The 12367-nt window shown below is 38.8% G+C and overlaps 1 protein-coding gene across 3 annotated transcripts in view; it reads left to right on the top strand.

Annotated features, from left to right (window-relative positions):
* PPP2R3A (protein phosphatase 2 regulatory subunit B''alpha) overlaps nt 1–12367 on the top strand; it is a 99858-nt gene that overhangs the window by 37805 nt on the left and 49686 nt on the right. For all 3 annotated transcript variants that reach the window (XM_084901762.1, XM_084901761.1, XM_084901763.1), the window contains 3 exons: nt 1312–1578; nt 6525–6628; nt 11571–11673. In XM_084901762.1, coding sequence (XP_084757888.1) covers nt 1312–1578; nt 6525–6628; nt 11571–11673 — 474 coding nt within the window. The remainder of the gene's footprint in view (nt 1–1311; nt 1579–6524; nt 6629–11570; nt 11674–12367) is intronic.

Below are 12367 nucleotides of genomic sequence, written 5' to 3'. Positions count from 1 at the left end.
TACTTACAGATAAATTATTATTCAAACTTTAAGAATGGCATTAGGATAATTTAAGGAAGAATACTCAAGCAATACTTTGTGTTCACAGTGAATTTAAAATCTAGTTGGTCAACAATCATGCCATCTTTTATACTTTATATGGCATCTAATAGTGTCGTGCTCATAAGCCTTGATAGATAATTGGTCAAAATTATAATAAGAGTAGAAATTTAAACTCTGAAAATCTTCATGGAATCTTTTTACTTTTTCTTCTAGGACTCTCTGAACTAAATTTAGTCTTCATTGGTAAACTTCTCTAACTGAATGGATAATCTTCCCCTCCCTATTACTGTCCACCCCCTTTTTATACTGTTCTTGCTGTAAACTATGTAAAGTATAAATGAGTTAATAAACAGTAAAGGAAATTTGGCTATGATAAAATGAATGACCATGATCCTTGCCTATTAGAATGTACCAAAAATGAGAGCAATTTATATCTTGGAAAAAATGGCATACCTCTAGTAGCAAGTAAATTGGCCTGATAGAAGACATTCCAAAACAAAAAATGCCTTAATTTTCTTAACAAAGACATTATCTGCATCAGGGCTGGCAGTGATTCCACCTAGACAAATTTAAATTAGAAAAGAAAGTGAAAGGACACTCCCTCCAATAGACTTTAGATCTACATCATTAAAAATTTATTCTATCTGCCTATTGAAGGAGAGAGAAATGCACAGAAAGACCAAGAACAGTCTTCAAAAAGAATTTACTAATCCAGTCCTAACAGACTAAAAATACATCTTGAGATTCTTAATATGTCAGCTGACATTGCTCTTAAATGTCTGCCATAGCCTGGCTGACATGGCTCAACTTATAAATCAGGAGGTCATGGTTCGATTCGCGGTCAGAGCATATACCCAGGTTGTGGGCTCTATCCCAGTGTGGGGTGTACAGGAGGCAGCCAGTCATAGATTCTCTCTCACATCATTGATGTTTCTATCTCTCTAGCCTTCTCCCTTCCTCTCTGAAATCAATAAAAAAATATATATATATATATTTTAAAAAGATGTCTGCCATATAATTTATGGGAAATGTAGGGTTTTTAAGCATGAATTTATATAAATTCAGGCATTGACAGATGATGATGTATTAATATATTTAGTATGGATAAGCATTCCCTAGAAACATGCTTGCCACCCTCAAAAGGAGTGAGCTCTTAATCTCTGCTGTCTCTGTGACTTATTTATTCCTAACCTCTCATTACTGGTGAGAACTTTCAAGAAATATATGCTGTTTATAATTTTGTGTCTCATATTCACATTTTCCTTCCAGATCCAAAATAAACTAGAAAAGAAACCTGGAACCCCGTTGCCACCTCCAGCCACCGTTCCAAGTACTCCCCAACCTCTCTCTCCTGTTCCTCGTGTGAGTAAGGTTGTGAACGCACCACTGTCCATAAACATTCCACAGTTCTACTTTCCTGAAGGACTCCCAGATGCCTGTAGTAACCACGAACAGATTCTAAGCAGGATTGAAGCTGCTTTCATGGATATTGAAGATCAGAAAGCAGATATTTATGAAATGGGGAAAATTGCCAAGGTAATAGAACTACTAAATGATGTATATTTGCCCTTCCCTAGTAATTCCAATCTCCCTCTCTGCCTCTTTGCTCTCTGCTTTTAAGTATGCGTAGGGGTTTTCTTCCCATGTTGAAAAAATGTATTTGATCCTGATATATGTTTAGCTATGATCCTGTTACATGGAACTGTTAAGTTTGAAGAAAATCTTAGTGGACTTCTAGTCCAGCTTATCATTTAATATAAGAATTGCATCCATGATATCACTGACATACAAATTCATTCTCTGTTTGAATGCTTTCAGTGACAGGAAACTCACTGTTTTACCAAGCAACCTATTTCAGCATTAAAAATAGCCTCACTTGTTAGATATAAGTTCCTTGTGTTGAATACAAATATTATTTTTTGTTCTCACCCACTAATCATAACTCTTTGTCCTGAAGCCAGATCGGGAACAACTAGGCCAGCTCAACACAGTAATTCTACTCAGAAATAAATGGATTTTTCACTAAGCAAGTCTTTGATACTTTCCAGTATATCCAACTGCTTTTAAGATCTTAGCTCCTAATGCCAGGACTACTATAAAATCTTTAGTAACTAGATTCTATGTGTCTAGCCTTCTCTTAGAACAGTTACTACTGAGTGTGACCATTACATTATGTTTGATCATGCCATTTCCCAGCTCAGCAATATTCAGGGATTCCTAGCATTCATAGCAGTGCTTTCTCTTGGTTGGGTTTTATTTTTATCGTGCACATATGTTGGAGAGTCAGATCATGCCTGGGAAGTTAGCAGTGATTTCAGCCTGTGCTTCAAGAGACGGATGGATTTGGTAGGCTAAGAGCTGCATGTGGACAAGTAGGAGACCAAATGGGAGCTCCCAAGACCCCATCCATACTTACACTGGGGATGATTTCCCCTGCTTTTAGGAATTATATTTAAAAGTTTGAAAACTAATACTGAGGATAAAACCCAAACTACTCTTCTGTATGTGAGTCTGAGTCTGACCCAATTGCCCTCCCACAGGCACATCTCTGCATTTGGGCTCTCAGTTCTCCCCTCCAAAATGGGCTTCCACTCCTGCCAATCCCCGTGTATTGAAGGAAAGAGTATTAAGAGTATAATAAGTCAAGGATAGGTTTGTGCATGCTGGGGAGTCAGAGAAAGGACTTTGCTATTTATAGGCAGTGAGGATCAATCTGTATGTCAGGAAAACTGCCGGTCTTAAAGCTGACAGCATAGAAAAGTTTAAAAAGCTAGAAAATTATTTTGTTTAGTAACAGTCATTTACATAACAATTTGCTCTTTATACGTAATCATCATGTGCCACAGTAGACAGTATACATACTTGGCTGATTAACTTGTCTGAAATGTACTTGATTGTAGCCCTAAATTCCATGCATAGGTGCCAAGCATTGGTGTTCATTGCTCTTAGACCTTAATTGTCGGTTGAGATAGCAAGGTAAACTGTTGATACCTTTAAAAAGTTAAAAATAACATTGCACATAAAAGTGAGAGTGTGTGTATAATGACCTCAGGAAATATCACAAGTGTATTGGTTTACATCGTTTTGTTTTTGGATTATTGTATTAGCTCAAGTCCCTTCCCAGTTTTTCCTTTGGCATTTTCTCCAGGGGTCTGATACCCTAACACTTGTTTTCTCAGGGTACCCTACTCTGAGCAAAATAGGTCAACCCTTTTCAGTCTACTTTAAAACATCCATTCTCTACCTTATCTTTTAGGATTTTGCCTTTGGGTCATAATAAATGTTTGTTAATCTCAGTGGCTTATTACTTCTTACAAGCTGACATATAAGTATTTTAATAGGAGTCCAAGGGAATGAACATTGTAAATAGCCGCACGGGAGGCAAATAAGCACACAGCCTTTGAAAGTGTTCAGCTGGGGCTGGTGACCACTTCTCAAGATTGAGCTAAAAGATTCCTAGTCCCTTCCAATTCTGAAAAATCCATGAATGACTAATGGTGGGAGTTTCAAGAACTTTGGCAAGTCAGTTCCAGTCTCTCTATGGACTTGCTGTTTGTGGCTCTGCACCCCCACCTTCTTAATACAGGCTATTCTTTCTGCTTCCCCAGCAGTTGCCAGATGCCTGTCACATCTGAGAGCATTTTCTTGGCAAACCACCATTTTGCATGAAAGGGAGGCTTGGGATTGGGGAAAGTGGCTTTGACAGTTTACAACCCAAAATATATTAATTATGAGCTTTGGACCTTGGCAATCGTAACTTATACAATAAACAATCTATTTGGTTGCTAAGCAACACTTTTCCCTCATTCTTGACCTCAGTGGAGGTATTTGAACTTTGGACTTATGAAATCTTAAATTCCCTCCTGCTTGCAGAACATGCTTTAGTGGCCTTGGCAGCAGCAGCATCTTATTTCTGCCCTGTACTTGCCTCCCTTGCTTGAATCTTACCTTCCATATCCTCCTCTCTGACATGAATCCAGCAGGCGTGGGCTTTCTCAGTGTAACTAATCACAGGCTGGGATTAGTCTTCAGTTTTATGTGGAGCTCCCCCTGTGCTAAGGCCTCGCAATAGGCACAACTTCACTTAATGTGGATTCACATCTTGTCAATCTCCAATGGAGAAACTCAATGATGAAGGCTCAACAGATCCTACATCTGATATGAATAATAAGAATTTCTTTAATAGCAAGAGGTGCCTCTTTGAAGAGTTCCAGGTCTGGGAATATGTTTTACATGTGTACTAGGTATACCATATAATAATGCAGATTTTTTTCAATAGACGGAGTTACACATATGTTGATATATATGCGATTTGATATGTATGCTATTTTGTTGTATTGACAGCAAACTTCAAAACTTCATATGTCAAATTTGCTGAAGGTGTTAACATCATAGATATTTTTATGCTTAAAAATGTCAAATTTTGTGCCAAAAAAAAAACATTTGTGGGAAGTTTAAATTCATTACTTTATTTTGAAGAAAAAGTTATCATACTTCGGGAAGTTTATGGTGAACATGCTCCATCTCAAGATACTTGTGAACGCTGGTTCACTTTAAAAGTGATGATTTCTATGTGAAAGTCAAATAACGCCCAGGTCAACGGAAAAAGTTTGAAGACCAACCATAACAAGCATTATTAGACAAAGATGCGTGTCAAACTCAAAACAGCTTGCAGAAAGATTAAATGTTGCTCAGCAAACAATTTCCGATCCTTTACAAGCAATGAGAATGATTTTAAAGGAAGAAAAATGGGTGCCACATCAATTGAACGAAAGACAAATGGAAAACCAAAAAGTCATCAGTAAAATGTTGCTTCACCGGCACAAAAGAAAGTGTTTTTTTGCGATGAAAAATGGGTTTAATTTGAGAATCCCAAACACACAAAATTGTGACTGGCGATGAAAAGTGTTTTTTATTTTAAGAATCCCAAATGTATAAAATCATGGGTTGATCCAAATCAACCATCAACATCAACTGCAAAGCCAAATTGCTTCGGAAAGAAGACAATGTTCTGCGTTTGGTTGGATCAGGAAAGTGTGGTATATTACGAGCTTTTAAAACAGTGGTTAATACAGTTCCTCATGTTGTCTTAAGCTCTACAGCAGCGGTTCTCAACCTGAGGGTCGATCATCAGAAAACACAGATATTTACATTACGATTCATAACAGTAGCAAAATTACAGTTATGAAGTAGCAAGAAAATAATTTTATGGTTGGGGGTCACCACAACATGAGGAACTGTATTAAAGAGTCATGGCATTAGAAAGGTTGAGAACCACTGTTCTAAAACAGTTGAAACAGTTAATACTGATCGCTACCGACAACAAATAATCAATTTGAACAACGCTTTGATTGTGAAATGATCAGAATGTGCCAGAAGACACGGCAAAGTAATTTTGCTTCATGATAACACACCATCACATAGTTAAACTAGTTAAAGACACGTTAAAAGATCTTGCCTGGAAAGTATAATATTAACCCACCTGTCATATTTACCAGACTTTGCACTTTCTGAGCAGCACTTCAGAACGTACGAAGAAGTGGAAATTTGGGTCTCTGAATGATATGCCTCAAAACAAGAAAAGTTCTATTGGGACGGTATCCACAAATTACCTGAAAGATGGGGAAAATGTATAGCTAGTGATGGAGATTACTTTGAATAAAGCACTTTTGATGTTTCTCTTGAAATTATGTTTTCTTTCATTACAAAATCTGTCATTAACTGGTACACCTAGTATACAAAATTGGTAACATTTAGAGATTTAATTGAAAGAGCTTTTTATTGAGGAAGGAAAAAACTTATCTTTTTAGGGTATTGTAATTGTATTCATTCCCAGTTCTTCTTAAGGCTTTTAAAATATGTGGTAGCTTTTATAATTTGTGGTAGCTTCTAATACATAAATAAACTGTAGCATTTTGATTTTTAACTTTTATCTTTTACCTGAATTGTAACCATTTAAATAAATTTATAGCTATTTTCTTGAGCAGTCAAGGCTTTTCTGGTTGTTCTTGAACCAGGGGTTTAACATAATATGCAAAGGAGAGAGCGGGAGACAGAACTGGGCGTATTAACACCAAATGACGGAGTAATAAAGGTGACTAGTTTCCTGCCATAGGAAGAGCATGCACAACCATGACATTTAGTCATTTCTTTTTCTTTCTAGAAGACAGAAAATATAAGATGTAACAGTAGTAGGAAGGGGAAAGACTGATTATTTTAATGTCAGGATAGGAGAAAGAAGCATCACTATAAATGAATTTGGAGAAAAGGTGTCAATGAATTTCCATTTTCTTCATTAAACATCCCTCTATTTTGTTTCCCCTGTCTCTACCTGAAAAATGTGCCTCTCTCTCAGTTTTCCTCCCCTCAGGGCCCTTCGGTCCACCATGGCTTGAAGAGTAAAAGCCACAAACGCCCTCTCTTGGGCCATGTTCTCTCTTCACTGCTCCTTGGCTTACACTGTGTTTATGTTTTATTTGCAGGTCTGTGGCTGTCCTCTCTATTGGAAAGCTCCCATGTTCAGGGCTGCAGGGGGAGAGAAGACAGGATTTGTGTCAGCACAGTCGTTTATTGCCTTGTGGAGAAAGTAAGTATGTGAGCAGTTTCTCTGAGGCTAGGCTAAGAATTGTCTGGTCTTTGAGACATGCTCTATAAAGCACACTTATTTTATTCATTTATTAATTTTCCTTTGCCCTTTATTTCCACAAGTAAAATTTGACAATTCACAACCATTTATACCCACACACAGATCCTTTTCGTAAGCCTTTATCTTATGTCTCTAAGCAGTAAAACAGATCTTCAGAAATACCTCTGTAATAACCATTTGATAGTTTCTTAGTTTTACTTGTTAAATTTGAGCCTTACGATTTGACTCTTGTGATGTAGAGCAAACCACATGTATCACAAGCAAATACACTTCCATTCTCATATGATCCAATTTAGAACTGTGTCTAGTTGATTCATTAAAAGTACTGAATTACAAAAAATGTTTATCATTACTTTTTTTTTTATTGTTACTTTTTGAAAGCTCCCGTTAAGGTACAAACAAATAGTACATATATCAAGACACTCCTAGATTTTAACATCTTGACAAGTTTTCTTGAATTCAAACCCAACTTCTTTTTATTTTTTTTCCTCCCTGCTTTCTTCTTTAGAAGTTATTTATTTATTTATTTTTTAATATATTTTATTGATTTTTTACAGAGAGGAAGGGAGAGAGATAGATAGAGAGCTAGAAAGGTCAATGAGAGAGAAACATTGACCAGCTGCCTCTTGCACACCCCCTACTGGGGATGTGCCCGCCACCCAGGTACATGCCCTTGACCGGAATTGAACCTGGGACCTTTCAGTCCGCAGACCGACGCTCTACCACTGAGCCAAACCGATTTCGACAGAAGTTATTTCTTGATATATTTATATGTTTTATATAAGAGCATGTCACAGCTGGCTCCTTCTGCCTCTTTTAATTGATCAGCTTTCTTTATGTTCTTTTCACCTTTTCTGGTCTAGATACCCTTCCCTGTAAACTGTTGGGAAATGCTATTCACCTACCATCATCATCATCATTTAATAATTCACAAATAGCCCTGGCCGGTTTGACTCATGGGTTGGAGCATCAGCATGTGGACTAAAGGGTCTCAGTTTCAATTCCCAGTCAAGGGCACCTACCTCAGTTGCTAGCCTGGTCAGGGCACAAGCAGGAGGCAACTAATCGATGTGTTTCTCTCACATCAATGTCTGTCTGTCTGTCTGTCTCTCTCTCTCTCTCCCCCTCTCCACTCTCTCTAAAAGAGTCAATAGAGCTGGTTTGGCTATAGCATCAGCCTGTGAACTGAAGGGTCCCAGATTCGATTCTGGTCGGAGGCACATGCCCAGGTTATGGGCTTGAACCCCAATGGGGGGCATGCAGGAGGTAGCCAATCAATGATTCTTATCATTGATGTCTCTCTCTCTCCCTCTCCCTTCCTCTCTGAAATCAATAAGAAAATATATATAATTTTAAAGTCAATGGAAAATACATCCTCGGGTGAGGATTTAAAAAAAAAAAAAAAAAAAAAAAGCCCCCAACTCAAGGTGTCATTCTATGTCACCCTAGACATAGAAAGAACTGAGAGCTGAATTTTAAAAAATTAAAAATAAAATTCATATATAATAGCAGCACAGTTCAGCTTACAGATACTTTCTAATCCCTTCATGACACCTAAAAGCCCTTAGTAGTATAATATTTAAGAACATATTAGGTGATTAATAAATGTATTCTTATTTTTTTAAATCCAGCAGCAAGTTGAGTTGACCAAATTCTTTGTGCATTGCTGAAGTAATCAAGGGGTATAAGACAACTGGTTCATGAACTTTTGAAGAACCATACCAAAGCTAAAAGTTACAAATGATTCATGTTTTCCAGGTGGATTTTAGTCATTTTATTACAGGGAGTAGTTCTAAATTGTTCGGATACCAAGGACTGAAAGGGCCCTAAGAGAATCATTCCTCATACACCATCAGGATGACACTCCAAAGTCAGAGTCATTATCACCATTTCAACTCCTATAGCAAATAGAAAACTGCTGGATAAAATCTACAACTGTCTTCCTTTTTAATGTGTGGATAAGTAGTCCTAAAAGGGAATTACTTTGAGGCTAGAAATACCAAAAACAAAATACTAATTAGCCAGGAGTAAATCAGCAAGGGAATTATTCTTTGCCCTTGGAGTATTTCTGGCAGAATCTGAGGAAAGAAAATAGAGCCTCGGGTCAGAACAGTAGGGAGATTGGCTTAGATTCCCTTCCTCTTCCCCACCATTAAAACTAGGACTTCAGCCCTGACCAGTTTCACTCAGCGGTTAGAAAGTTGACCTGAGAGAGAGTTGACCTGAGGATCAAGGGGTTACGGGTTTGATTCCCCGTCAAGGGCAGGTAACTGGGTTACAGTTTCCCTATCCCAGTCGGGGTGCATGTGGGAAACAACCAATTAATGTGTCTCTCTCACATCACTGTTTCTCTTCCCCCTGATCCTTTTTCTCTCCTCCCACTCTCTAAGAAAATCAATGGGAAAAAATATCCTTGAGTGAAGATTAACACACACACACAAAAAAAGGCCAGGACTGCAGCTGGGTGCTCTGATTGTCTATTAATCACTATTATTGTTATTTAAAATCAACATATAACAGGAGGAGAATTCAGGAACTTGAAATGTATACCGTATTTTCCGGTGTATAAGACGACCCCCTAATTTTACAGTTAAAACATAGGTTTGGGCCTATATTCGCTGTATAAGACTACCCCCCTCCTCCCCACTTCAAAGAAAAGACTTACTTTGCCATCAAGATCTGCAGGTAATTTTTGTGCAATTTTGGTCTTTTGCCCCCGATTTTCGGTTGATTTTTTTTCGTTTCAAAAGTCTTATACGCCAGAAAATACGTAGGTATTTTAGCTTTCATTCAGCTAAATACTTTCATCCTGGTAGGCACCAGGCCTGAAAAGACCTCAGTTGGAGTGTGACTCAAGAGTAGAAGAAATAGAGATACTGCATAGAGATAATTTGTCAGAAGTATCTTTAGCCAATGAGTTCAGCATTGTTGACAAAAACCATCAAGCAATCTGGGAAAACAGCAAGAAGTGAATTATGATTATTTAAGAGAAAATTTTGAGCAAGCTGGGAAATTGAAGAAGAAAAAAGTAGTCTATTCTGTAAAAGATTAGAGCCAGAGAGAACTATAACTACTTATATTCTTTATTTTGAATGTTCTCAGTCCCTATGTTTGTGAGCCTGAGGTTGACTATAGCAAAGGAAAACTAGTATCCAGCTTGATTTGCCTACAGTTAGCTGCATAATATTGAGGAAAGTAACAGCCAGTGTTTTTGTTTAAGACTGTGTCACAGAGATAGGATGGATATTTATGTTGGTGGATAGAGCAGCAGCAGCCACAACAGACGTATTCCTTTATTGAGATGAATCATTTTAATTGTATCTCTAGGGAAAAGAGAAAGCAAAAGGGGGGAAAAGACATGAATCTTTACTTTAGGAACTGGAAGAAACTACTTATCCTCTATATAAAAGCCTAATATGTAAATTACCGAATGCAAAACGACTGGTTGCTATGACATGCACTGACCACCAGGGGCAGATGTTCAATGAAGGAGCTGCCCCCTGGTGGTCATTGTACTCCCACAGGAAGAGCATTGCTCAGCCAGAAGCCGGGCTCAAGGCTGGCGAGTGCAGCAGCAGTGGTGGGAGCCTTTCCCACTTCCACTTCAGGCAGGTGGTAAGGAGGGAGGGGTCCAGGCCTGCCAGAGGGGTGTCTGACAGAGGGATCAGGCCTAAACCAACAGACAGACATCCCCCAAGGAGTCCCGTATTGCCAGAGGGCGCAGGCTGGGCTGAGGGATACCTCCCTCCTCCAGTGCACAAATCTCATGCACTGGGCCTCTGGTGAAGTTATATAGAATGAGCAACTGTCCCTGTCTTTTCTCTGTTAATTCTATGAACAGATAAGTGTACCGTATGTCTATAGTAAAGTTTATCTCCTGGCCAGATATAAAATGGTTAGAGTGCCCCCTAGTGGGAGCTCTTCTCTGAGCTCTTAAAGCCTTTTAAATGCCTAGTACTTTTAAGGGAGACCCTAAGTATGTTATTTTGGGAGATTAAGCAATTTAGCATGATGGTTTGAGTTACCACACTGACCTTGAAAAAGACCTGTTTATTTTTGTAATTTTTTGCAAATTGTACCCTTTCCAGAAAGTATCTTAGACCAAACTGTAGTATTGTAAACTTTCAAGTACAAAAAACAACTGGCAAATAATGATATAGAATCAAAGCATAGTGACTGACATACATATATATGTGTGCTGATTTCCAATGAAAGTCAAATACAAAAGTCACAGCATAACAGACAGTAATTTCCCTCTTGTCCCAATGCTTCTGGGGTGGGTGGTGACTCTGTCAGAGTATCGAATCCAAATGGAAATGTCCAGCAATTAGTTGGATGTGAGGCATTCTTGGACCTCAAAGCCTTAATATGGTCTCTCTTTCTATATCTCTATCTCTAACTCTATCTCTGTCTCTATCTCTGTCTGTCTTAAGTCTGATCCTTCAGAATGTAATTTCAAAAGCCACCTATCAGGTTGGCCCTGAGTATGTCTGCCAGTCTGGGAAAACAGAGGTTTCTGTCTCATGTGGTGCACAATGGCCCTTCCTGATGATGGGTAGCGCTGGAGTTCTGGTCCCAGGTGTTCTGTGCTAAACTGAATGGATATTCTCCTGCAGTGTATTGTTATCCTTATTAGTACAATTGACTCTGTGGTCTCAGCCCAGAAGCATTCTACAAAAATAATATACCATCTTGTTGAGCTTTTATTTAGATGTTCCTTTGACAAAATCAAAAGCATAGAAGTTCCCCTTTATTTAATCATTGAAAGGAGAGCGCTTGATTCTTAATCTAAATGGCTTCCAGATCAGACTGTAATTACCACCTGTTGTTATGGTCATTGTTCACCGTAGCCCATCTTCCTAAGCAGTTGTTTCTTTTATAGGTTGCTGAATAATCATCATGATGATGCCTCTAAGTTTATATATCTTCTCGCAAAGCCCAGCTGCAACTATCTAGAACAGGAGGATTTTATCCCTTTACTTCAGGTAATTTTCATTTCCTTTTTTAAATGGGTTTTATTCTTAGAGTTTCAGAGGCTTTTTAAAATTTTCCAACTGTAATATATGTCAATTGAGGTATATAAATTTAGGTCATATTTCTAGGATAATTGTTTTAGTAGCAAAATCCTTTTGTTAAATGAAAACACAGAACCCATAGTATAAAACAGATAAAACAGAGCTATTCCCACTGAAGCAGAAGAGAGGAGCCACTCAGTTGCGATGTTCCCTGAGCCCCAAGGGAGTGGCTAGGCCGGCCAGCCATGCCTCCCCAGGGCTGCGATGTTCCCAGGGTCCCATAGGCATGGTAGGCAGGCCTCTGCCCCTCCCAGGGCCTGCAGACCCGGACCCCTCAGGTGGTGTCTGGTGCTGCCCACCCCCCCCCCCCCCCTTCCTGGCCCGATGGCCTGGTACCTTTTAGGCAGTATCTGGCAACCACCTTCCTCACCCAGATGGACCTGAACCCCCAGGAGCTGGCCATGGCTGTGCCTGGCCTGTCGCATATGCAAATTAACCTCCATCTTTGTTGTGTTAATTTGCATACTCACTCTGATTGGCTGTGGGCTTAGTGAAGGTACAGTCAATTTACATGGTTCTCTATTATTAGGTAAGATGGGCTCCCATAACTCTATTCCTCCTCTTGTCCCTTTGGTCCTGGGATGGTAACAGTATTATTCTGTTG

Source organism: Pipistrellus hanaki, assembly GCF_964339955.1.
Source record: "Pipistrellus hanaki genome assembly, chromosome: 13".
In the NCBI taxonomy this organism is placed as follows: domain Eukaryota; kingdom Metazoa; phylum Chordata; class Mammalia; order Chiroptera; family Vespertilionidae; genus Pipistrellus; species Pipistrellus hanaki.
Note: the sequence above shows the minus strand (reverse complement) of the source record. Positions and strands in the feature narration are given on the sequence as shown.